Source organism: Callospermophilus lateralis, chromosome 6 (genome assembly GCF_048772815.1).
Source record: "Callospermophilus lateralis isolate mCalLat2 chromosome 6, mCalLat2.hap1, whole genome shotgun sequence".
In the NCBI taxonomy this organism is placed as follows: domain Eukaryota; kingdom Metazoa; phylum Chordata; class Mammalia; order Rodentia; family Sciuridae; genus Callospermophilus; species Callospermophilus lateralis.
Genome location: NC_135310.1, coordinates 30,420,889 through 30,448,605, shown reverse-complemented (window position 1 = coordinate 30,448,605; position 27,717 = coordinate 30,420,889). Strand labels below are relative to the sequence as shown.

At 40.4% G+C, this 27,717-nt stretch overlaps 1 protein-coding gene across 3 annotated transcripts in view; it reads right to left on the bottom strand.

The window, feature by feature from the left end:
- Window positions 1–27,717, bottom strand: part of Map3k5 (mitogen-activated protein kinase kinase kinase 5) — a 201,750-nt gene that overhangs the window by 14,728 nt on the left and 159,305 nt on the right. For all 3 annotated transcript variants that reach the window (XM_076858216.2, XM_076858214.2, XM_076858215.2), the window contains 7 exons: window positions 25,356–25,513; window positions 22,908–23,085; window positions 22,048–22,068; window positions 13,986–14,163; window positions 13,722–13,890; window positions 9,464–9,649; window positions 5,998–6,103 (listed from right to left, as the gene is read on the bottom strand). In XM_076858216.2, the coding sequence (XP_076714331.1) occupies window positions 5,998–6,103; window positions 9,464–9,649; window positions 13,722–13,890; window positions 13,986–14,163; window positions 22,048–22,068; window positions 22,908–23,085; window positions 25,356–25,513 (996 nt within the window). The remainder of the gene's footprint in view (window positions 1–5,997; window positions 6,104–9,463; window positions 9,650–13,721; window positions 13,891–13,985; window positions 14,164–22,047; window positions 22,069–22,907; window positions 23,086–25,355; window positions 25,514–27,717) is intronic.

The following is a 27,717-nucleotide window of genomic DNA, read 5'->3' as shown; positions in this document are numbered from 1 at the left end:
GACTATAACTGGCTGTTTTCCACAGGGGCTGCACATTTACCCCCTGATTTCCAGTGCACAATATTTCCAGTTTCTCTACATTCTTACCCCTTAGCTCTTAGACTAACCACACTTTACCTTTACTCTGCTTTCCACTTTATCTCCTCTTTTCCCCAAATCCCATTTCCTTCATTTTCTAATCTTTATGCCCTTTATTCCATTTCCTAATTTATCTATATAGCAAAGGTATTTAGTTTTGTAAACCAAGAACTTAACATGTTAAGCTTTCAAAAAAACAACAACAACAACAAAAAAACCTTGGTAGAATGAAAGAGTTACCCTATTAGAATTGTATTTCCTCAAAAATTTAAAATAGTACAATTCTAGGTTAAGTTAGAAGATTAGGACTTTGAAAATTTTCTAAAATTATTCTTAAGTTTCATTCACAGTTTCTAAACTGTTGTTTTTTTTTTGTAATTATTCAAAAGTTTTAGAGTTCTGTTGATTATAATCTCACTTTTTAGGAGGAAAATTTTTTTTTTTTTTTTTTTTTTAATTTTATTTTATTTTTTATTGGTTGTTCAAAACATTACAAAGCTCTTGACATATCATATTTCATACATTAGATTCAAGTGGGTTATGAACTCCCATTTTTACCCCAAATACAGATTGCAGAATCACATCGGTTACACATCCACATTTTTTTATTTTTTATTTTTTTTTTTTAATTTTTTTTTATTGTTGGTTGTTCAAAACATTACATAGTTCTTGATATATCATATTTCACACTTTGATTCAAGTGGGTTATGAACTCCCATTTTTACTCCGTTTACAAATTGCAGAATCACATCAGTTACACTTCCATTGATTTATATATTGCCATATTAGGGTCTGTTGTATTCTGCTGCCTTTCCTATCCGTTACTACCCCCCTCCCCTCCCCTCCCCTCCCCTCTTCTCTCTCTACCCACTCTACTGCAGTTCATATCTCCCCCTTGTATTATTTTTCCCTTTCCCCTCGTTACCTAGGAAAATTTTTTGATGTTTATTTATATTAAATATCCCTTAACTCCATATCCTTTAAATTATCATTTTATATATGTACAAATGACTACAAAAATTCTTTCAAATAATTTGAAAAGTAGAAAATAATAAGCTAATGCAATGTCTGCCTGTTTTGGTCTTTTGGGGATGGCTCCCTGAGTACATATCATCAGTGTAGAGACTGTAAAATATGCCTGTGAAACAGAACATCTGGTCCTGGTCCTCAAGGAAGTAACACTAAAGTAGAAATAAGACTAATGAACAATGGGGCTGAGGGTGTGGCTCAGTGGTAGTGCGCTTGCCTAGCATGTGTGAGGCACTGGGTTCGATTCTCAGCACCACATATAAGTAAATGAAAGAATAAAATAAAAGTCCATCCACGAATGGGGTGAAAAACTTTGTGTAAAATCAGTGAATTGAAAAATTGTGCTCTATGTGTAATATGCATTCTGCCATCATTTATAATAAATTAGAATAAATAAGTAACTTAATAAAAAATAAAAGTCCAGCGGGTTGGGAATGTGGCTCAAACAGTAACGCACTCACCTGGCATGCGCAGGGCACTGGGTCCGATCCTCAGCACCACATAAAAAATAAAATAAAGATGTTCTGTCCACCGAAAACTAAAAAATAAATATTAAAAAACTCTCTCTCTCTCTAAAAAAATAAAAAATAAAAGTCCATCAACATCTAAAAAAAAGATTTTAAAAAAGTGGACAAATGTACAGAAGAGTCCTAGGAGCATGCACATGTAACATGGAATGACAAGTGCCATTTAATACAGCTAAAAGTATCTTCCTAGACCTCAGGCACAGATCTAGTTCCATGTGTGATTTACATGTTCACTGAATAGATGAAGTAGAGGAAGTGCTGATTCTCCCTTTTCTTGACCTGGAACATTTGTCTCTCCTGCTCTCAGGCATCAGTGCTCCTGGGTCTCAGGCCTTCAACCTCTGACAGGGAGTTCCAGCAATCACTTCCTTGGTTTTTCAGGCGTTTAGACTTGGAGTGAACTATACCCTGGCTTTCTTTCTTCTCCACTCTACAGACAACAAATCATGGGGCCTCTTGGCTTCCATAATCATATGAGCCAATTCCCATAATAAGCCCTCTTTCCCCCATCCTGGCTGGCTTTGAACTTGCAATCCTCCTGCTTCAACCTCCCATGATGCTGGGATGAAAGGTGTGCACCACCACACTGGGCTGAAGACACTCATTTTATAATAGTTTCTTTGCACTTAAATTGTGAAACAAAATCTTTAGGCCATTTGGAAAATTGATTGAACTGTCCTATGACTGAAATCATTTTGTCTTGTCCACATATTCTACCACTTTCACACTGGTGTAGGTCATGTATATTGGCTTGCCCTACCCTGAGAGGAAATTTTAAAAAGTATCTTTTCCATGTAATTCTCCACTAAAAAATGTAATTTTAAAATTACACTTTAAAAGAAAAAAGCTGTCAAACAGTACCTCCACTCAAAATCAGAAATTCTTAGTAGCCTCAAGAAAACCAATTTCCTGGTGGAAAGACAACTTTCTTTAGCTGGCACTTCCCACAGAGAATGTGCCCTGTTCCGCGCAGGCTTGGTTGTCTAGCAGTGTGCAGCTCAGGACGCCCACGAGGAGAGCTCCCCGCCACATTCTCCCTGGGGCCCTCCGTAGCTTCACAGCTTCCCCCACAGTGTGATCACCAGTTCCTTTTGCTTTTTAATTGTTTTGCTTTGGAAGAATTTTAGATTTACAGAAATACTGCAAAGAAAGCACCAAAAAATTCTGATGTATAATCTCTGGCTCTATCTAATACATCTGGCATAACTATGGTATATTCCTCAAAACCAAGAAACTAAATTTGGCACAATGCCTTCACTAAGATACAGACTTTGCTCTGATTTTTCTAGTTTTTTACTAATATTCTTTTTCTATTCCAGGATACCACACAGCTAAGTTTGTTTTTTTTTTTTTTAAATTACCAAATCATTCATGTGCTACTCAGATATTTCAAAATATAGTCCCTCTCTCTTTTGCTCTTTTAGATATCCTTAATGCTTCGCTCATGGCCTATACCTGCCCCTTTCAGTGATCTACATCTATTCCCCTTTATCTGGAGTCTTTCAAGACATACCCCTCTACAGTATATTCCCTATGTCAAGGTGAAACTCAGTTATTGTTTCAATCAAATATTTATCAGGGGACCTACTGTTTTATAGGTACCATGCTGAATAGTAACAGTCATGTAAACTAGACATAAAAAGTAGTTTCAGATGGCAGTTAAGTGTCACAACAGGGTGAAAACCATTTTCAAGGAGAGGGAATGACTGAGGGATCCTACTTTAGATTTGGCTGCAGGTCAGGACACTCTAAGGAGGTGCCCTTTGAACTGAGAACTGAAGCATATGCCTGGAATCCCAGCAATTCAGAAGGCTGAGGCAGGAGGATCACAAGTTGGAGGCCAGTCCCAGCCACTTAAAATTTTAAAAAGTACAGGGATGTAGCTCAGTGGTGAAGTGCCCTTGGGTTCAATCCCCAGCACCATCAATTAATCAATCAATCAATCAATCAATCAATAATAAGCAGAATACTGAAATGTGCAAAGCACAAGCCCCAGGACAGGAAGGATGTGGGGTGAAGGTCTGTTATAGGGAGAGGGGACAGGTTCAGGATTATTAGAACTTCTACTTATGTGTCTTTCTAATATTACTAATGTTATCATTCTTTACTAATGTTAATATAAAGACTGAGCCTGGTTGGTATCTTCACTCTCAAGTCAAACAAGGTGTTCTGAGAAAAGAGGAAATTCTACAACTTGGAGGAACTGATATGGACTTAAAAACCTGGTATACCATTTATAAATAATTTGAATTTTAAAATATTTCACACTCATCTTATTCTTTCAAATTTCTATTTTAGAATACTTTATAGTATAGGCACAAATTAGGACAATAAAATGTTTCACATATATGTATAAATGTCATCTATAAATATATTTATATATCCAGAAATCCATATATGTACTTCTCTATCTACACTCCCACCACACACACACATAAGGTAGAAGAGCTTTACTTAAAGATTTTTATTAATGGACAGACTATCAAAACACTTTGGAGATTTTCCATAGAGTGTCAACTCAGTCCTCACTCCATAAAGTTTCATTCCATCAGTGCTACCCATTTTGTATCTCACTGCAGATATAGCTGGGGCTATGTCTAGGCCAGTGATTTCCATTTGGCTGTACATCAAAATGACCTGAGATCAATGTTTATAGCAGCAAAATTCACAATAGTTAGGTTATAGAACCAGCCAAAGTGTCTGTCGATAGATAAAGGGATTAAGAAAATGTGGTAAATATATAAAATGGAGTTTTACTCAGTCATAAAGAATGAAATGATGGCATTTATTGGTAAATGGATGGAACTGTAGACTATCATGCTAAGTAAAATAAGCCAAACTCAGGAAATCAAGGGCCAAATGTCCCCTCTCCCTGGAACAGACCTTTGCCCATCATCCCTCCTGTCCTGGGACCTGCATTTTTGCATACTTCTCTCCTATGTGGAAGCAAGTACAAATAAGGGAAAAAAGAGGAGAACGGGTCATATATCATAAAGACACAGGGAAGATTAGTGGAGGAGGAGAATAAGAAGGAAGAAGGAGGGATGGAAAAGGGGAGGAAATGTGAAATGAATTTAAAAAAAATACGCTAGGTGCCTGTATGTGTGTGTGTGTGTGTGTGTGTGTGTGTATCACAACAAATTCTATCTTTATGTGTATCTACAAAGCACCAATTAAAAATAAATAAATTTAAAAAAGGAAAACCAATAGAGTAGAGGAAGAATAGGTGGAGGAAGGAGGGGAGGTAAAGAGGGGTCACCAGGGACTGAAAGGGAGTCAATTAAATTCCATGTATGATTTTGTCAAAATGAATCCAACTATTATGTATAACAATAATGCACTAATTTAAAAAATTCATATAAAAGAAAAAAAAAAAAAGACCTGAGAGCTGTAATAAAATCAGATTCCTCTAGATGGAGCACACAGGATTTTTAGGGCTATGGAAATGTTCTGTATAATACAATAATGCTGGATACATGTCATTATACATTTGTTCAAACTCTGAGAATGTACATCACTAAGGGTGCATCCTAATGCAAACTATGGACTCTGGTTGATAATATAGGTTCATCAGTTGTAATAAATGTGCTACTCTGGTGGAGAAGGTTGATTTTGGGGGAGACTATGTACATGTGGAAGAAGATGGTATATGGGAAATCTTTGTACCTTCCTCTCAATTTTGCTGTGAACCCAAAACTGCTCTAAAAGAATAAGACTTTAAAAAATCCAATTCCTGGGTCTTATCTCCAGCAGACTCTCATTTAGTCTGACATGAGGGTCTGAGAACTATAAAACCAGGGAGTGAACCCAGGGATGCTTAACCACGGAGCCACATTCCTAGGCCTTTTATTATTTTGAGACACAGTCTCACTAGATTGCTTAGGGCCTTGCTAAATTGCTGAAGCTGGCTTTGAACCTGTGATCCTCCTGCCTTAGCCTCTCAGAGCTATGATTTTAAAGAGCTCTTTGCATTGCTCAAGCAAGCATTGGTCAATTTGGGAAACATTGGTTAAAAAAAAAAATGGCCTTGGAATGTGCTTATGAGCATAGATACATTGAAATGCATATTTATTTAGGTTATTTTATATTTTTCTTTCTTCCCCTGCCCCCCAAAATCCCAAACATGTTGTTTAAAGACAAGAGAGCAAACCTTCTTCATTCACACTTAACTCTCTCCTTGGTGCAGCATTGCTTAGGTCACATGCACTGGATGAAAGTTATTTGGTGGTTTTGAAATGACATTTTTAAAACGTAAGGCAACCATGGTTTTAAAAGCACCAAGGAGATATCAGAAATGATAGATAAATGGTAGTCTAAAATACACAAGCAGGCAACATTCACAGGGTAATTAAACACTTCTGACCTGGAACCAGTGTGGTAATCGCTGTCTGTACGGCTTTGCGGATAATGCTGTCCAAGGCGAACATCCAGTGTGGCTTGATGTTATGATTCCGAAGAACCTTATTGACCTGGAAAAGAGAGGGACATCTAATATTTAACTACAAGTAACCTGGCAGATCCAATTACTTGGATAAAGTTCTACCTATAAAAATAATGAAAAGTTTTCTTCACTTTGAATTATAAATTTCTTCATGTATTAAAAGACAAATTAAAAACTGCCACTTCAAATTAAAGTTGATTAAGCCCCATGTAAGCAAATAAGTTATTTAAATAGAAGGAAGACTAGCCAAATGGCAATGTGGCTTCTTTGGGACTTAGAATATGCAGCTGCAGAATGGGTGGTGGAGGAGGTAAAAGAGGAAGAGAGAGCCCTTGGATAGTAAATAAAATAAATGCTATCCCTAAATCTTAGAATTGCTACTTAACATAGTCAAGCGCTTCCCCATACTATGGTGATTTGGAAAAATAGGCAAAAGGGAGAAATTAGCTTTTATGTGCTACCTATAGATTTGTACAGTGCAGACTTTGTTTCCTTTCCATTATTGTTTATGCCTCTGTAAACATAAACAAGGAGAATAATCTGGTAGACTATTCCAGATAGCCAATTCACATAAAAAATCTTTATTGTAGGAATATCTTTTCATAGTGAATGGTAATGCTGTACACATTTAGACACTGAAATAAATATGTGTGTTACCTTTCTGTCCCTTTTTAAAAAACTGTAATAAAATACACATAAAATTTACCATCATAGCTGTTTTTAAGTGTACCATTAGTGCATTAAGTACTTTCACATTGTTTTGCTACCATCACCACCATATACCCACAGAACTTTTCTCAACTTGCAAAACTATACTCTAAATCCACTAAACAGTAATATCCCAACCCCCTAATACTTCCTGAAAACCACCATTCTACTTTTTGTTCCCAAGAGTTCGATACTGGAAGTACCTCCTACAAGAGAAATTGTACAGTATTTAGCCTTTTGTGACTAGCTCATTTCATTTGGCATCATATCCTCAAGGTGCACCCATACAGTAGCAGTGTGTCAGAATTTCCTTCTTTTAAAGGCTGTACAGTATCCCATTGTATGTATATACCATGTGCATAATCTTTTTAAAAACAACCTTTTTCCATAAGTCTTAGGCTCAACTCAAGCTTGTATTAAGTCCACTATTTGCTGGTTGACAACGGTCTCTAAGGAAAGAGGCTGTTTCTCCAACAGGCTCCGGTTAGATAGAACCTCAGCAGAAACTAGGAGATGGTAACTGAGTACAAATGCATGCCAACAGCTTCCCTTGGTCCATCTTCATCAGAACCCCCAGTTTTCAAGGAAGTTCAAGGAAGAACTTCCTCATAATAGCTATTCCCAAGGAAATGAACCATTGCCAGGATCCCACTTATTATGGGAAATTCTTTCAGACTGAGTTTGTCCTGGTACCTTCATTTCTTTAAAGCACTTAACCTGCTTATTTGACTAATTAGAATAACACTAACTGCTATGGCTTGGGTTTTGACTGTCCCCCACAGGACCATATATTAAAGGCTTAGTCACCAGCCTATGGCACTACTGGGAGATGCTAAAACTTTTAGCAAGTGGGACATAGTGGAAGGAAGTTAGGTCACTGAGGTTGTGCCCTTGAAGGGGATTTGGGGGGTCCCACCCCTTCCTCTCTTCCCTGCCTGCCATAAGATCAACAGGCCTCCTCCATCATGTGCTCCCACTCTGATGTACTGTTGCTGCCACAGGCCCAAAGTATCAGGGCCAAGTTACCATGGACTGAAATATCTGAAACTGAGCCAAAATAAACCTTCCTTCTTATAAGTTGACTTATTTATTATAGTGACAGAAAGCTGATTAATACACTAATCCATAATATTTCCCTCAGGAGTCATACACATGGTGGACAAGGGATGCTTTATAAACATGACCTGCTTCTCACAGGGTCCTCATTATGCAGCATATTACAGAGGGTCCATTCTTTGGATTCATTCTAATGCTAAACAGTAAGTTAGTGAAAGTGGGGGTGAGTATGTGTTTATCTGGGAGTCCCCTGGGCTTGAGGCTCAGGATTACAACTACAGAATTCTCAGTCTGAATTCTACAGCCAATTTGATTTCCAACCTCTAGGCTAGAAGCCAAATATGTGGGCAAGTGCAAATTAGCTAAATGATTTCACTCTATTTACAGATGGCAGTGTTTCCCCAGTTGCAGTGTAAGCATGCCTTCAATATCTAGTATTAGTGGTAGGCTTTGCCAATGGTTTTCATTTTCTGCAACTCTTTTCCCTGCTCCCCATTTAGCACAAGGACCAAGTGGCTTATACAGTGTTTCAGAGAACACTCGTGGCCACTGACAGATCATCATTTAGTTTCAAATGAGGGATCATTTGATGCTCCAAATGCAACTATCAAGGTACTTTCTACATAGAAGCAACAAATACATTGGAGTGAATTAATTTCTAGAATTTAAATAATATTCTACAGCCTGCTTCCAAATTTATATTACAGGTACTATGAAGAACTCTCTTATTTCTTTCTCCTACACCTTGTAAGGGTCTTTTGGGAGTGGCTTATGCTGATTTGGGCGTAAAGTTCCATATGTAAGTGTTACCCAAGAATACACAGAGGGTTTTGAATCAGTCTTCTAGTTTATGTTGCATAGCAACTCAATTTTAGAATAATCAGTAATCTCTCACTAGATTATGTAGATTAATTTTCACTCAGTGATAGTCTATACTCTAAATTAGGTTTCTGGCTAGGACATACTAGATACTTATGAAATAAGCATGTACAAAATGCTCTGTATAGAAACCAGAGAAAAACTGGGAGGAAAAAGTGACTTTGTTCAGTGACCATTCATTCCAATGCATACTGTTAAATTGCTCTTAGTGGCCACTAGATGGCAATTCTTGTACTGCGTTACAAATTGCATGACTACAGTGTGCTATGTTGCTAAAGTCACCAAAGTAAATAGTGACCCACTACATGATTTCATAAGAAGAAAGTCCAATCAGGGGAAACGTTTCTAAGTTTTGCTATTTTCCATGGTGATTCAGTTTTATGTGTGTTTATCTTTGAGAAATACTAATGCACAAAATAACAAATCCAATACTTACAGACAAGCAGATAGGCAAATATCTCATATTCCTCATCCAAAGAGAACAGAGTTCAATGAAATTATTGAAAAAATACTAAAACCTGTATTTTATCCTATTTTTATGACTAATGTTAATAGAGTTTGTGGCAAACCACTGACAAAAAGTTACACTTTAGGCTAGGGTTGTAGCTCAGTAGTAGAGTACTTGCCTAGCACATGTGAGGTACTGGGTTCAATCCTTAGCAACACATACAAATAACTAAATAAAAATAAAAACGTCTTGTGTCCTTCTCCACTAATTAAAAAAAAAATTTAAAGTTACACTTACCGCATCTTGGAATCCAAAGAGGACCACCTGCACTTGGCTGATGCCATGACTGTCAAAATCCAGCTCTAATTTCAGCTTTGACAGCGTGGTGGCTATGATTTTTCGGTCAGTGGACCTCACAAACTCTCTGAGGCTTGTGACGAGGGTTGTGATGTGTTCCCATTTTAGTTTAGGTTCTTCAGGCCCCTGTGAATAAAAAATATTTCAGTCACACTGTGCTAGACACATCAGCCACAGACACACCACTTCTACAGTCCTTTCTGAGAAGAACTGGGCTCCAAAGGGCTACCTGTTAAAGCAAAAGATCACATTTTGAGCTCTACGGCCCCTCTCAGCCACCATTACCACCTTGCTCCTGCCGTCAAGAAGAAATCAGACTTTGGGAGAACCGGCACTTACTCCTCACACTCACCAGTAGCTAGGATACAGTCAGATGTACAAAGCTTTAACCAAATAGGGACAGGCTGAGTCAATGCGAGCCTTGTTCTCAGATATTATAATTGAGAACTTAAGGGAGATTCAGGCAACAGGCCACAGGATCTTAAAGTCAACCCATAGAGAGGTCATAAAATAGGGTCATGAATGCATCCAATTATAAGAAAGGAAGAGAAAGTAATAATGTTGGGAATGACAACAGGGTGGAAGAAGAGAAGCACACAGAAACAGAAATGCCCACAAGAAGACCAACAGCAGCCGAGCCAAAGAAAAGATGTGCAGACTCCTGTACCTCTTTGCAGTAGGTACACAAAGCAACAAAACACTTAGACTCTCAAGGAGTTTTGTTGCTTTGTGTACCTACTACAATGTGCTCCTGGTACTTTAACCTCCCTATGTTTTCCTGGTACTTTAACCTCCCTAAAGCAAGTCAATTTCATGTGGGTGGGGGGGTGAGGGGAGTGGGCGTATTTGTCTCACACTCCCTTCTTTAACCATTCATTACCCATCAATGAGGCATTCTGTTAGAAGAATGGGCCAATGGACTATTTTACATATTAAAAATAGGATACTATATTTCTACAAATCCCCTCTCTCAAATTTAAATTTTTTTTAACTCAGAGCAAAGCACATTGCTTTTGTAAAGAAAATGCAGAATTTATCCTTATTTAACTTTAAGAAACAAGATTTTTATTATATTCATTTCTATCTCATATTGTACATTTTCTTACTGCATCATTAAATTCCTCAACCAAGTGATGAAAATTACAATCCCTAGGAATCTATTAAAATAAAGAGAAATGCACCATCAAGTTCCTTCTCTCAATATATTTTCATGTGGGAGATGTCTCATGTTTATGTTTTCATGAGAAATGATATTGAAAAGCTTAAAAGCTGTCATCAAGGAGACATTTTTAAATCAGGCTAGGAACAATTATAAACCTTGTCTTACTTTGTTTGTTAAAAAATTCACAGGCAAAATAATAACACCAAGAAAATATCTTTAAGAAGAAAAATGTTATTCAGAAATGGGAAGCTTACCTTAGTGAAAAATCAGTTACATGTTTGCCAATAGTCAAAATAGTAAACATTTATATTTGACATGAGCCCTGTTTTCACAATAGAAAACGTTGCTTCTGGTTTTTGGATGTGTATGTCATAGTCCTACAAAGGAACACTCTCTACTTTGTGAAATACTTTTTTGTCCACTTAAGTAATGGTTATTTCTGCCCCAACTCTCATCTTTCCATGTTAACTCATAAACATGCCTTCATTAAGGAGCATCTTATGTTGGAGGAGCCTGACTCCCTATCCATAGGCAATATGTGACAGTGTGCCTGCCCCAGAGTTTTCTGCAAAGATTCTCTCTGCCTTTTATCCTTTGAACTTTGAGTGGACCTCTCAAAATGTGGTACAGATAAAAGGCTTTTCATGGTTTAATATTATGAGGGGCAGATCAATATCCACCTTTTAGGGTAGACTGAGATATAAAGCCTGCCTGAGATAGTAAGATATATCTAGAAATACTTAATGCTCTGAAAAAAATTCCTTCTGATTGTAGGGAAAAAAATCATAACTGTAATCAGAGCTATGATCATTTGTTCAATATATTCTGTTATTCTCCTAAATCACGCACGATCTCAAGAGACTCTGGTTCGCAACCTCATGGGTAGATACCTTGTGTTTGGGAGGAGAAGGCTCAGGCTCTGAGAGGGTAAATAAGTGGCCCAAATTGTAGAGCTTTGAAATGATGGACCCTACCTCTAACAGAGGCCAGTCCAAGCTGGGCTCCAGGTCTCAGCCATTCTATACCTCTGTCCCAATTAGCTGGAGTAGCCAGCCATAAACCTGAGTCAAGACCTGCTTTACCACTGAATCACCAAGCAGTGTCACAGGATGAAATCCATAGTGCCCTTGACAGTACAATCGGGACCCTCACTATCACTGGACCATTCTGGATAGGGCATGTGATTCTGACCAGCAGTTCCTGGCACAGAGGTATGCCCTCTTGAGGTTGCTTTCATGTTTCCTTTTATAGAAAACATTCAAGTGTGCTTTAAAACTAGCAGGCACCAAACCATTGAATATGATAAACCAACTTCAAAATTTAAGAATTTCAGGTTAGGGGTGTAGCTAACCCAGTGGTATAGCACGTGATTAGCAAGTGGGTGTCCCTGGGCTCCATCCCCAGCACCCCCCCTAACCCCCAAAATTCCGAATTTCAGCCATCACAGAAATGACTTCTTTTATCAGGTTTTGAGCGGGTGGCTGGGATAGAATTATGGTCAGGACCTTCTCTGCCAAATGGAGTCACAGTCCAACAGGGGGCAGAGAAAAAGCCCCACACAAATGACATTTTCTGTATTGGAAAAGCATACCTTTAGTGATGAGTACAAGATTTAGGCAATCCCTGGGCTCTACATGTTTCTGACCTAAAAATAAACTAGGTGACCATAGGAGAAGGCTGCACTCTTCAGCGGCTGGCAGTGATTTCCCTTCCTGCCTCTCTCCCCCTACACTGGTCCCCTCCCCTGCTTTATGTTTCTCTCAGCACCTGTCTCCATCTGGCATAGCAGACAGGCAGAGAAGTGGGGTAGTTAAGACCATATACTATGCAACCAGACTGTCTTCATCCAACCCAGACTCCACTGCTTAGGCCTGCATGACCTTGGCAAGCGACTCAAGTCCTCTATGCCTCAGTTTTCTCATCCATAAAATGAGGACACTGACAGAGCTATTATTTTAGTACTACTGTCCTGAGGATTAAATGAGTAAATACTCATGAAATACTAAAAAGTAATACCTGGCTCAAAGAAAAACAGCGTTCCATTAGGACCAAGTGTAGATGGTGCTCATTTCAGTTCTCCCTGTACCCAGAGACCCTACAGACACACATATGGCCTTTGGGCTCCTCCTCAGGGATCCAAAGAGGTAGATCTTAGGGAATTCCTAAAGGGACAAAATGTTCAGGCTCAAGAGACAGCAGAGAGGCCTAGGGGAGTCCTCAAGATAAAGACAAGATGGGGTCGTACAAATGGAGCCAAAAAAGGGACAGCCTTGCTCCATTTCCATCTCAATGAAAGAACAGAAAAACTCTTGGACTGAGACTAGCAACTTGGCCTGATCCCTTCAGCTGTGTCCTTTCTGTAACTATTTTCCCAAGACAGAGGGAAGAAACTGCATGGAGTCCACCGTGATCACACAGGACAGGTGTGGCCATGTAGACAGGTGATGCAGAAGCAGCAGGTAAAGGAGCCCTGATGCCCTCCATTGAACGCAGCGGCCTCATGAGCACACAGGTTTGTTGTACTTGCTGAGACTTACAAATGCTCTGAGGAGTGACTGACAGGTGGCCTTGTGCTAATGCCAGGATTAGAATTTCACAAGGCTCAAGGCTTGTTTACTGGGCTCCTAGAGACTAGGTGGAACCTCACCACCATGAAAAATTTGTCTCCGACTTAAAAATAATTTATGTTCAAAAATACAGTTTATACCTTAGAAATTTGCTTCTTTGTTCCCTCTGGGGTAGGCTGGTTTGGTTTATGAAGATAGTTTCATATCTCCATGAACTATCACCTGTCATGGCTCCAGGTGGTTAGGACACAGTTAAAAATACGTGAACCCTGGGTGTGGCTTAATAGCAGGTGCCTGCAGTTCCAGCCTTGCAGGAGGCTGAGGCAGGAGGATGGCTTGAGTCAGAAGGGGCAGACCAGCCTGGGCAACATAGGGAGAGCCTGCCTCAAGAAATAAAATAAAATAAAACACCCACATGCACACACTTACACACACTTTGGGAAATGAAGTACTTGGGAGAGATTTTTACCTGAGCTAAAGATTCCATTAAGTTCCTCACAACTTTGTCCTGGTCTTCTGTCAGGATCCTGTGAAGGGTGGCCCGCCTTTCACTGTCCTTCCTCAGCATAAAGAACCCGGAATCTTTTTCTTCAGGGGAAGGCGGGGCACTGTGATCCTCAAAATTTTCATCTGGAATGCTGTAATAATTGAGGCAGCATAAATCACAGCACGCTCCATAAAGTGACATAACTCACAACATAATTCTTTTATCCCAAGTAAGTCCTATCTTTACCCCAAAAAGAGTGTCCGTATTCCTTTCACATCTTTTTCTCCACAGGACTTGGCTCTGGTTTTGAAAGAGAAGGGGTCCACCTTTAGCTCTGTATCGGGGGACACGGAGCCGTACTCACTGCTGCTGCTGGTGTCTTCTACCAGGACAGGCACTGGCAAGGATATACTCCTGAGATACTCTGTTGGTGACAGGAGGGAAAATAGGCAGTTAATGCTTTTAGAAATTTACACATCCTAGAACACCTGTGGAAAGACCAGTATCCTTTGCCATAGACCTCAGTGCAGAGAGCACCATGATTATGTTACAAAGGGGACTGGCCATGTGAGTATGATCTCCCCCTGCTCTGTATGACCCAGGCAGGCGGTCAGCCAGGAAAGGGCCTCCCAGGCCTGAAAAGGAATACGTCAAGGGTGTGAAACCGTGCAGGAAGACCAGGATTGGTGGGTCCTGGGTTCTGATCTCATTCTTATAGATGACTTATTATTTTTATCTACAGGTCTCAGTTTTCACATCTGTAAAATACAAGACCAGGTTCGTAAAATTTTAAGCCTTGCTGTTTCCTAGTTGTCCTGCCCTGAGCTGCCTTCCTCTGCCACACCCTTCTGTGTGATGATCTGCTTCATCTCAGGCCCACAGCAATGGAGTCGGCCGATCAGGAACTGAACCTCTGAAACCAGTACAGAAACCAAATAGAAAATAATACCCTAAAAAGCATTTTGAAAAGAGGATTTCCTAAGATGCTGTTATATTTGGCCTGATGAAGCAACTCTTCCCCCAGCAAAAACTTTTGACTGGACGCACAAAGTTCCTCAAATTTACTTGAAATAAGGACCTGGCCTCTTGAGCAGGAGAATACCATTGGTTTTCACCACGACTCTCTGCCAGAATGACTGATTTGGGGGAAAAACAGCCAGTAAACACTTTCATCTGTTCCAATGAAAGTGTGATTTTAAAACTGTTTGGTAATTCTACATTATTCTTGGTACTAAAATGGTTCAGAAATATTTGAGAGAAATAAGATCGATACTTTTCCTTTCGAAAAAATAAATTTTAAGTCCTCTTCCTCAGAGGTTCAAAGGTCCACCTTAGCCTCTTGAAGCTGCCTTGAAAGGCAGAAAGAATGAGAGGCTGTGGGTCTACCCCAGAAGCTCCAACTCGGATTCACCTAGAACAAATGTGCTGTCACACGTTACAACTCTGCTCTGGGATACAGCAGAAAAGTATTCTTTGCTAACAGGATTTTGGAAACCAAGGAACTAGACCTCTTATGCCTTTTCAGGTTCTCAGATACTATGATTCTATGGCAAACATGGGCTTCTGCTTTATTTGGGTGGGGAATAAGGTTGTATAATAGGAGCTGTCCATAGTTAATCAAACACTGATTTTAAAAAATTATTTTAATTTGTGAGAGACATCTTTAATATCCCAATGCTACCAAAGTCTCTTACTAATGAAAACAGATGTCAATTTACAGAAAACGTCCACTGTTGCCTGGAAGCCCCCTTTTTACTCATTTCTCCTTTAAGCTAGATGGAGTCAAAAACTTGCCAAGTCTCAAAGACAGAAGGTGGTTGGTCAGGAGTGGACTTCTGACTCTGTTCACTGTGACTAGAAACCCGTGACCATTAGCCAGGAGGGGTGGGGGCTGTTAGTACTTTGATCAGACAAATGGACATATTTGTGATTATTCATCAGTTATGTCTGACTTACAAACACCTGAAAGCTAGATCAGCCTTCACTTACCTACATTCCTTCCCTCTCTCCTTCCTTCCTTCCCTCCCCACTCCAAGTCTCCCCCCCATCTTTCTTCTCCTTTCTTCCTTTCTTCCCTTCCTTCCTTATTCTCCTCTCCCTATTCCCCTCCATTCCTTTCTCTTCAAGTGTTTTTAGGTTGCGTGCATGCTGTATTATTATGTGTTGTATATATAACAGAAGAAAATACACAAAATATGTCATAATATTTATGGTAATTATTTCTAGAAGATGTGATTGAGGGTAATTGATTTTCTTTTATTTTCCCAAATTTCAGCAATAACAAGTATTATTTTCATAATCAGAAAGATATACTATTAATAATATTTTTTAACAAGTAAATATTCAATAGGTAGCAACACCACTTTACTAAAAACTTCATTTACCTAATAATGTATTTGGTTATTTCATCTTCCCAAAGATGAAAAAAAATCCCATTATATAGCAGAAAAGGATATTTCTCTGAAAACATTTTATCCCTGACACTCGGAAGCTCTTCCATAGAAATCAGTCTTGGAAAGGGTCTAACCATGTCCAGGAGCATCCTAAGTGATACAATCTTGAGGTAGGACACATCCCACCCACTGGTTATATCATAGATCCCATGAGGTCAGTTCCACTATCCTATCCCATATGTAGGCCTAGTAAAGAAAGCAGGTGTCATAGTAATACAAAGCTTTGAGTTACCGATAGGGAGGAGAAGCTTCTAGGGAGAGTAGACTTCAGGGACAAACAATCTCACTGGTTAGAACTGGAAAGTCTCCCAAGGATGAACTGATTGACCTAAACAGTTCTGTAGCTAAGTCACTAGAAGGTAGGAAGCAAGAGGAAGCCAAGAAATGTTGAGTTTACCAATTTAACCCACAGTATCTTATTTAATTTTAGAGAGAAGCCCAAATGGGTACAGTAAAGACACATGGCAGGCCAAGTGTCCAACAGGCAGCAACTTCCAAAATTCACTTGCTTGTGGAATTCTTTCTTTCTGGGCAGCTCATGGGTCTAATATTTCATGGGCCATATTTTAGCCAGTGCTGCTATACCTGAAAGCAGACAAGTAGCCTCTTGCTGTTAATGAACAGTAGGGTTACAGGAGAACAGAAAAGTTTGTTGGGGAGACTGCTTGGGAGAGGACATTTCTGGGGTGGCCTAGGTCTGTGGTGTGCTCTGTTTCACTTCAGAAACAACATCAGTTGCCTCTGAGGCAACAGATTACAGAATGGACAAAAGGGCTGCCCGGGAACAAGATTTCCATTGCTATGAGATGTCAAGGCCCTACGCTAAATGCTGCGAATGGAAAAAGATAGCTGAAGGATTCTCTCCTCAGTCTCTTGGCCTAATGGAATGGCCAATCTCTTTCCTAAGGAGTGGGGCTCACTGATAGCGGGGGAATTCCTGCAGAAGCCCATAATAGGTGATCCACCTTACAACGCACATGACAATCAGAAATGCAGGCAAGCATCATTTACATTTCAACAACAAAATCAATGCTTCATGGAGATAAATAGATTAACTCTATTTAGAATACTTCTAGATTGGGAAGGGGGTCCTACCATGTTTTTGTAAGTATGTGTGCGAATCTAAAGAAGAAAGAGAGTGAAGCCTTGAATTATCCTGCTTTTTACCCTTTTTAGTCAGTGTATGTGGTGTGACTGCCCAGTAATAAGACAGCCTGGGTCATAACTGTGAATTTTAAGGTTGCTATGGAAACTGATTGCCTAAAAGGAGACCCAATGAGGTAAAACTGCATTTGCTAAGGTTGAAACTCAGCGTGGGTCATTATGGCTCATCTAGGACATAAAGGAACTTACAGATGTTCTGCATGTCCTGTGTGTACAGCCCTGATTCCTCCTCTGCCTGAACTGCTTCTAGACTGATTCCCCTTCACTTTTTGGCCATGCATTCATTCATCCAACACAGGGTCTGATAACAGACTACTTGTTGGGAGTCAATAGGACCTGCTCATGGACTGGAGCAAGTCTAAAAATGAGAAATCAAAAACGATCCCAAGGTTTCTGACTTAAGAAAATGGAGACATGTACTATTCATATATCACCATGGAAGAGAATACAGGCTAAAGGGAATATTCTTTTCTTTGGGAAGGGGTGTATTTGACAGGTCCGTTTGAGAAACAAAGATGACAACTAGATATGAGTCTGGCAATCAGAAAAAAATGGTCTAGAGAAATGACCTTCATAGGCCACACTGCAGATGGTATTTAAAGCAAAGGATGATAAAATTTTAGGGAAAAGATGGGAAGAGAACAGATAACCCACCTGGTGCTTCAGAACAGCAACATTTAGAGGAAAAAGGAAGGAAGGGAGGCAGAAAAGGAAAATGGCAAGGAGCAGCCATAAGCATGGAGGATATAGGGATGGACCAGGTGTTGAGGAAGCCCTCAAAGGACAGGGTTAAAGAGAGGGCAGCCATCTGGGCCAGAAACTGAGGACTAACTTTGAGAAAAGCACTTGCTGGATTTGGCTATGTACATCTCATTGGCAAACTTAGCTAGAGCAGGTTTAGCAATCATGTGAAAGGGAAAACTCTAGGGGCTGGGGCTGGGGCTCAGTGGTAGCGTAGCTGCCGGGCATGTGTGAGGCACTGGGTTCAAGTCTTGGCACCACATGTAAACAACTAAAAAAAAAAATTAAAAATGGAAAATTCTAGACTGTCAGGAACAAAGTGGAGAAGATGAGAAGACAGTGTATTTCAAGACAGGAAGCTATCATGGGGAGCAAAGTGGGAATGTTAGCCAAGTGGGTGTTCAGGGAAGATTAGTTCAGGACAGAAGATGCTGGATATGAAATTTATATGGAAAGGCAGAAGCAGAGAGTAAGCAGGTGTGGGATTCAGGACCCACCTGGAGAAAGATAAATGCTTTCTCTATTGTAAGGAGTAGGAAGGAATCTTTGAGCAGGTAGTGATGAACCCAGCCTAATTCCATCTTAAGATTAGGAGCCAACTCATCACAAAGTCATGAAAAGTTAATTTCTGTTTTACTATAAATTACTGAGATTTCTAAACTTGTTTGGAATTCCTGCCCGTGCCTTGAACTTACCCATGCCTGGCTTTCCATGACCAGATAACAACCCTCTCTGAAACCTCCGTGGCGCCCCATAAATTCTGATGTTGGGATCTAAATTTATCCCCAACCTTGAAATGTTAAGCCATGAAGATCATCAACCTACTATCTGCTTTTGTATTATGCTTGTCAAAATCCTGTTAGCTGTAAGTTTCCCAAGACACCCCCCCTTGCAACTTTTTGTGCTATAAAACCTTTTTCTTAGAGAGCTGGGGTGCTGATTTCTAGCCCAGCTTAGGGAGAGACCGCCCCTGGTCAGCTTTCTTTGTGTAAACAATATTAGCTTGCTTTAATTTGATTTAAAATTGGAGTCGGTGGTCTTTGCGTTGTTTTAACACTAGCTCTATAAGTTTGTGTTGAAAATAAGATCAAATCCACTGCTGGGCTTCCTAGCTTCTCAAGTTCTAGAGATTTTGAGGTATACGGAAAAGTGTAGGGCATTCTGTGGTAGCTGTCGCTGTCAACTGGAAGAAGTTCATGTATAACTATTTCCAGAGAGGCAAGAGACAGGTCCTGGAGATCACAGTCACAAATCCCTCAGACTGTAAGAGAGGAGGCTGACAAGATTTCCACTCACAGGTGGCCTTACTGCCAATGTCTTGCCAGCAACAAAGAAGCCCTCTGCTATGAAACTGGCTGTGAAAGATCTGTGAAGAGTCTGGATGATGAACCTCTCTGAAGGGTGATTCTTACTGCTCCATTTTAAGGGTCAATGGAAAAGAGTGTTGAGTCCAAGATTCCCTAAGAGATGGCTTTATAAGAGGCCAGGGGTAGGTTGGTGTGGGAAAGGGGTAAGTGGCCTGTCTAGGAACCCAAAGTGCTGGGAGCTCCTGACTAGGAGAGGGAGATGACTTCAAGGGACTGCAAATGTTCCTGCTTTGAGAAAGTGGGACTGTTTCATGGCTATGAAGGTAGCCTCAGATGCTAAAAGCTTTACATGAGCAACAGGGACTTGCATGGGTTCTTCCTTCCAAGGACAGTCCTGGGACAAAGCCCTGCCCCAACACAAAGTCTCCTCCCTGGTCAGCCTAACTCCATCTCCAGTTGCCCAAACATTGAATAATGGTTCTTCCATTTGAGTGACTTTAAGTCAGCTGGGTTTGATGAGCATACAGAATTCCAGGTTGCACGTCAAGATTCTGCAAAGGGCCAGCCATCTGCATTTTTTAACCAATACCCCAAGTGATCCATGCCGACAGGACCTGGGCCTGAGTCACTGCTGTTCTCCTAGCGCTAAGTGTACAGTAGAGGTATAAAGTGTACTGAACAAAGGTTATTAAATAAACCATCTTCCACACAGCTGTCAGAATGACCCGTCAGTGGCTTCTCTGTCCAATATGGTTAACCTAATGGGGAAGGAGGGCCTTACCATCACCACCCTCCTGCTCCTTTCTGAAGGGGAACAAGTGTAGTGACTGAAGCCAGGGATCCCAGAGGCAGGGCAGTAGACTGTTCTCTACACAGAAACAGGCATATGACCTACACAAGATGCTCCGGGGATGGAAGAGGCCTGTCATTTATACTCATCTAGAAGGAGAGGAAGGCCATCATGGGCACAGTTGTAATGAACAGGAAGCCTGAAGATGCTCAGTAACACCCAAGAACAATCAAATGGGACTTCACTCCTAATTAGCAAGTGTGTCTTGCCCTTCTGAGGAGGAGAGGAATGTGCTCATGAGCCCCAACAATCCTGGAATAATACTCCTTCAACTGAGTCTGAACAAGCTAATTATGCAGAGAGTTGGGGGCTGCCCATTTTTTTTCTAATTCCAAGTCCCTGTCTCATTAAGGGAGTAAGACCAAGGAGGATGGGGGATGAGGGATAAAAGGAATTCATGAGGCTGAAGGAAGTTCTGACTCAGGAGAATCTGGAGGGCCCTGGGAAATGGCAGGGGACCTTCAGGCTGTGGGCCACAATTCTCAACAAGCCACTGAGCATGGACCAGATCAAGAAAAGGAGAGCAGCAATACGAGTTAGGACAACCACCTGGTGAAGTGCTTGCTGGGCTACGCATGTGACACAAGTGTCTCATTTAATCCTCATAACAACCCCATGAGTGGTAATCTCAGTAGATGTCTGCCTTCCACTGCACACTCACTCTAAGCACAAGCTGGCTGAGAAGCCCCTGGGCAGAAATGCCAGCTCACTGGGAGTGCACAGCTGAGTTCACAGAATCTACCCCATTCCTATTATGTGCAACAGGAATCTGTTTCCTCTGAATGAAAACCTTATCACATGGAAGGGATAAAACAATCATGGAGGGAGTTTCTGGGCACAGCTCCAAGGCTCTCCTAGGATTTATGTTATTTTATGTTCAGAACCAACTTGGTGAAGTAGACGTTGCTACCAGCACAAAATGACAGCCAAAAGAAGTATATTATTGTGTGTCATCTACCTAGAAAGTGTTTCAGTGGGATTAGAACTGACTTCTAGGACAATGCTAAAGGCAGATAGTGTAAAAGGCTGGAGGCCCTGCTGGGGTACCCTGGGAAAGTTCAGTGACTGTCAGAGAAACAAACAGAGGGTGTGGAGAATGTCTCTTCTCTTCTCAGAGGTCCCTCCACCCTGACTCTTGGAATTCCAGAAGGAAAACAGGAGGTCTTCTCAGGAACCCTCAATTAATGGGTCTCTACATTGGGTAACTAGCTTTGAGGCATCCAAAGCACCTGCTACAACCTCCCCCATTTGGCCCACAAAACCCAGGCACATTGGATCTTAAGACTCCTGCTTCTATCAACCCCTCATCCAAACATGTTCCTCTCTTTATAAGTCTTTGAAATGCTTCAGTTGATCTTCCTAGAGCAGATCTAGCTTCCTGGTTATGATATGCAAAGGCCAAATTGCGAAAACAAAAATATCAACCCTGACCCACTAAAACAGAATGTATTACCCCAAAGGTAAAAGAGAAGGGTATCTGGCATTGAAATTTCCCACAAGAAAGCCATTAGGTGGCCAACTGGCTCCTACATAAGAAAACATGGACTTCACTCAAATTGAAGGACTCAAAACACAGTCACCATCTTGCATTCAGGGAATAACAATTCAGGCCTCCCTTATGAAAGAGAAAGGGAAAAAGTTTCTGAAGCAACAAGCCCAGCCAGGGTTGCAGTAACCCAACTCCTTAGTACTCAGAAGTCCCCACGTGTGAGCAAGGGGTACAGTTGTGGCTACTTATGGAGAGATGGGACATGAAATGACAGCCCTCTGCTCAACAGGTAAAACAAACTTACCATTTGATCCAGTGGAAAGTGCTGTGGGAAGAAAAGCAAAGAGCAGCATAAGCATATGTTGGCCTTGTTGTTAAACTGAGAAATCAACAAAAAGTGTCTTGAAATGGGATCAATGTCCTTTCCAAACATTGAATCTGCCCATCCTCATCCAGTACTAACATTAAAGATGTCATGAATAAATGGATCCTTTGTTTTCTTACTGAAATGAGTTTTGGAAATTATTGCAAAAAGACAATTTACTTATGTTTTTATACTGCTGTTTTATTTATAGCTGTCAATCTTCTTTTTCTTGTTCTATGGGATAGCATGTATTTTCTACTAACTAATGTTAAAGGAACATATTACCTAGATGGCTTGGAAGTTTAATAGCTCTCAAATAGCCCTATAGCCCATTAGTGGTAATTTGGGGTTTCAGTTCTAGAAGGCTACATTTCACCTCTTTTAGAGTGTGACCTTAGGATCTCAATGCTAGAATACTTATAAATGCTAACTGGATGCAGTGGTGCACACATGTAATCCCAGTGACTCAGGAGGCTGAGGCAGGAGGATCACATGCTCAACAACTTAGTGAGGCCCTAAGCAACTTAGGAAACCCTATCTCAAATAAATAAATTTTAAAAATGCTGATATACTAACCATCTACTGTGTGATGGGAGATCACTGATGTATGAGGCCTCCGCATTTATAAAATTGATGGAGACATGGCTCCCTGATATTGGAAACAAATGCCTGAGAACATTGTTTATAACAATTTCCAGGAATCTCTGTAAACAGAGAATTTTATTTCTGGAAAAATCTTCCATCTTAAAAGCTTAGGATGTACTAACTCTACTGAGATCCTCTTCAATGCAAATACATACCTGAAAACTTGGGTTGTGTCTTTTTCTTTTTGCTGGAAACTTTTAAGAACTCATCAACAAGCAAGTCATTAGCACAGGCTCTCTTGTCTGGGTCTGGTTCAAAACATTTCAATATGAATGCTTTAGCCTCTGCAGACATGGACTCTGGGATCTCAGGGTGGACTTTAAACATCCCAACCTATGGCATGAACAGAAAAAAGAAAAAGCACAATGAAACTCCTGAGTGAGCATCTTGTTCATGACCCCACCACTTGTCCTCTCATCATATCACAAGCTTATGCTTTTTTCCAAGCCTGCTGAGGCACTTTCTATGGGTTATAAAGAGCTTACAGAGTCTTCCGGAACTTTACCAATGACACATCCAGAGTAATTAGCTTAAGACAGAAGACAGCACTATGAAGCACTAAAACTTAGAGCACATTAGTACCTTGACATTAAAAAAAAAGTTGTTTTTTTTTAATTGAAATAACTGATTTGCTCACAATAGCTATATGCCAGGTATTGTGCTTTAACTTCAAGGAGATTCATAAAGAGCAAACCTGACAATCCAATGGATTAAATATTATCCCTCCTATACCAGTGAGGAAAATAAGGTTTAGATGGGCTGAGATTACATGATTATGGAAAGGCAGACCTGCGATTTGAACCTTGCTTTGCGTGGAATATAGCCTATGTTCTTTCCCCTATTAAATAGTTTGTGAATGAATACTTCCCCACTCTCAAATAACCCACATTAAAAAACATTAAAAAGTATTTTGAAATTAAATAGAATTTTCTATCACAGTTAGAATTTACTTCTCATTGCTGCTATTTCTAAAAAGTTTTGGACTGGGATCAGTGGCACATGCCTGTAATCCCAGCAACTTTGAGAGGCTGAGGCGGGAGGATCACAAGTTCTGGGCAATTCAATGAGATCTGTCTCAAAAATACAAAATAAAAAGGGGTGAAGATGTAGCTCCGTGTTAGAGTGCTCCTGGGTTTAATCCCTAGTACTACATACACACAAAAAAAAATTTAATGATGTTTTCATGTATTTAGTACAGAGAAAATCTTCTAAGGACATATTTTTGGTATGATAAAGCTCATATAAATTTATTTTTATAAAAATAATAATATATAATTACTTATAATTACATAGCATTTACTATGTGTCAGAAACTATTCTCGGGGTTTTACATATATTAACTCAGACACTCCTCAAAAAAACTCCTGTTAGATAGTTACTATTTTTATCCCCATTTTGTAGATGAGGAAACTGACATACAAAGAGATTAAGTAATTTGCCTGAAATCTTAAATATCTTGACCCATGCTGAGGCTTGGCTCTGAACACTATCAATCAGGGTCAGAGTCCACCTGACTGCTTCTTTTTAAGACAGTGTCACTTCCCATGTACAGAGGAGGCTAGCTAAAAGGAGACAAAGGCATGTTTTCCAATGATGGGTAATTCAGCAGCATGTCAGAGGGAAGCCTTAAAGATGGGCTGAGAAGAGAAAGACATCCTTCCTGTCAAGAAAGGCAGCTGTCTGACTGTTCTCACACTCTTTTGGACTGGATTACAGCCCTCCTTTTTCTACCAGCAGCATCCCAGCAGATTGCCCGTCAAGTTTAAGCCATACTTGGCAAAAAAAATGAGAGCTGTGTACACCATGGCCCCTCATGGGAGGCCATATGCAAATGAGCAAAGGCTAGAAAGGCAGCCAGGGGAGGTAGAGGGTAATAGTGATCCTCAAAAGTCCTCTGTGTCGGAGAAAAACACTTTTCTATTTTAAATTTCCCACTCACCTAGCATCTGGCAAGGGAGGGCTACAGGGACTCAGGTTGCGGCCACACCTAGTCCTTAGATCCCCAAACTGTGGCCATGGCTCTCTCAGGCCTCTTTCCATCAGTGCCTCCTACTTTGGGAACTGGGGCTGCTTCCCATGTTCCAAAGAATTACTTTTCAGCCAGTTACCAGGCTAGCCAACCAGATTTCAAAGAATAAGACTGACTGACTTAAAATCGTAATTATGCCCTTTTTAAAAATGGATTTCCAAACTATTAGGATCGAGAAATAAAGGAAAATATTGTTTTGATTGAATCCTTAATTGGATTAAAAAAACCTGTTCCTAGATCTCCCTCCATGGAAAACACTCAGACTATTTCCCAAACAGCCCAAGTCACTTTCCAAACAGTGGTGTGTGATTTACACTGTGCTGCTGGAAGGTGGTCCAAGGGAGTTCCGCTGACTTTCCTTCTAGAGCTGAGAAAACCAAAGCAGAGAGACGCCTTGTGAAAGGCCGAGGCCCTGCTCCAGGGAGAGGGAATCTTCTTGGACTTGAATGTGCTCTCATCTCCTGCTTACTTAGGCTCCTTGCCCAAAACAAAATACAATATATACACATAGAACACAAAGCCTATCCAGTAGCTATGAGGAACTTGATCCCTTTAAGATAATACGAAATGTGACCTTGAACATGGCTGCTTGTGGCTCTCCTAGTTCATAAAACGGTGGTTTTCCTGTAGCCATTTCAATGATTGTGCAGCCCAAAGACCAAATGTCTGCTGCTTTTCCATAGCCTCGTGGTCCTTTATCAATTATTTCTGGTGCCATATACTGAAGGGTACCTGAAAGCACGTCAAACACATTTCCACTTTAAAAAGAGAAAACATAGTTATCTAGTGACAGCTTCAATTTTTCTAAGTAAGACAAATTTCAAATCATGATTCTGGTCCTAATACCAGTTCCAGTTTCTTATGCTATTTACAAAAGTAGAAATAGGAATTTTTATGATGGATTTTATCAGGGACACAGAAATAGTTTCATAAATAGGTCCACTCTCACTCCCTAGGTGGGGGAGTATAACTGAGGCATCGTTCCCCTGGACGTTCTCAAGAGAATTCTAACCATGAGTCTTTTGAAAATGACAGAGAATACATCAATACATTTTCTGTGTTCAGTTCTTCAAATATCTGAAGACTGCTATGATGTATGCTTCTAATCTTTTCTAGGAAAAAAAAATCTAGTCATTCATCCAGTTCCTTAGATCTGTATTTCTCGGTTCCTAGACTGAATGCTTAGTTCTGTTTTCATTCTGGAGGTCATTATGTTAAATAAAAGACAGGCATAGAAAGACAAATCCCATGTGATCTCACTTTGTGGAATCTACAAAGGCTGACCTCCTAGATGTTGAGACAGAACAGTGGTTACCAGAGACTGGGGAAAGGAGAGTGGAGAGAAGAACATGGAAAGGTTGGTAATGGGTATGAAGACCTAGTTAGATAGGAGAAAGAAGTTCTGCATAGTAGGGCAACTACAGAGAATGATAATGTTAAAAAAAGAAAAAGATAAAGAAAAGAAAAAAGATACCCTAGAAGAGGGGATTTCAAATGCTTTCACCACAAAGAAATGATAAATGTTTGAGGAGATAAATAGGCTTACCCTGATTTGAACTTATACAAACTATACAGGTATCAAAACATCATGTGGTACACTACAAATATGTATAGGTTTTCATGTGCTAATTTCCTTCCTTCCTTCCTTCCTTCCTTCCTTCCTTCCCTCCCTCCCTCCCTCCCTCCCTCCCTCCTTCCCTCCCTCCCTCCCTCCTTCCTTCCTTCCTTCCTTCCAAACCTGGCGGTATTTTTATCAATGAGCTATGCTCAACCCTTTTTATTTTGAGACAGGATCTCACTAAGCTGCTGAGACTGACCTCAAACTTTTCAGTCTCCTGAGTCTCTGGGACTATAGTCGTGCCATCTCTGGCTTCAAGGGTCTTTAAAATTAAAAAAAAAAAAGTCATTTCTGTTTCTTAAACATGGTAGCATTAAGATTCTGAAAATCATGGTGAAAAACAATGCAAATAATTTCTGATATACTCAATATTCTGTAAATCAAATATACCTGACTCCTGCTGTGTATCTGACATCCATGAAAAAACAAATTGGACAAATCACAAAAGATCATGAGCCATTAACAGAGACAGACCCCCACACAGCACCCATAAGAATAAATGAAAAGGAGAGAGAGAGAAAAGGCTGCATGGAATCAGAATAAGAGTGCTGTATGAGGGGAAGAGCACAAAATGAGAAGCTGAGAGCCCCTGGTTCTAGCCCTGCCCTGGTACCTTCCAGGGAAACACTCAGTGCAATGACCTCAGATGACAGGCAAGACTTGGACTTGGACTTCTAAATGAGGATGGGCCAGGAGTGTGAACAGGAACATAACGTCACTGTTATGGTTCACATCTTAAATGTCCCGTAAAGGCCCATGTGTTAAGGCTTCGACCCCAGCTGAAGAGATCCCTGGGTGGTGGTGGGGACTAGTGGAGGGAAGTTAGGTCATCAAGGGCCCACCCTAGAGGGGGATATTGGAGCCTGACGCCTCTTCTCTCATTGCTTCCTGGCTGCCCTGAGTTGAGCAGCTAATTCTCTGTCCCCTGCCATGATGTTCTACCTCACCACAGCCCCAAAGTGATGGGAGCAATTGACCACAGACTGAAACTTCCAAAACTGTGAGCCAAAATAAATCCTTCCTCCTTTGAAGTTGTTTTTCTCAGGTATTTTGTCACAGTGACAGAAAGCTAAGACAGTCACCATATTCCTCATTTCTGATACACTCACATGAATAACATAACCAGCAAACAGGAACTCATCCAAGGGGCAGTGCTGAACTACTTTAAATCCTGAGGTGTTTGCCAAAGACCTACATCAGTATTTCTGATTCATAATCAAACTGACATTTTGATAAATACAGATGACAGCTTAAATGAATACTTCATGTGAGATTTATAGGAAAACTGTGATGTAAAATTCCTCCAAATTGATCCCAT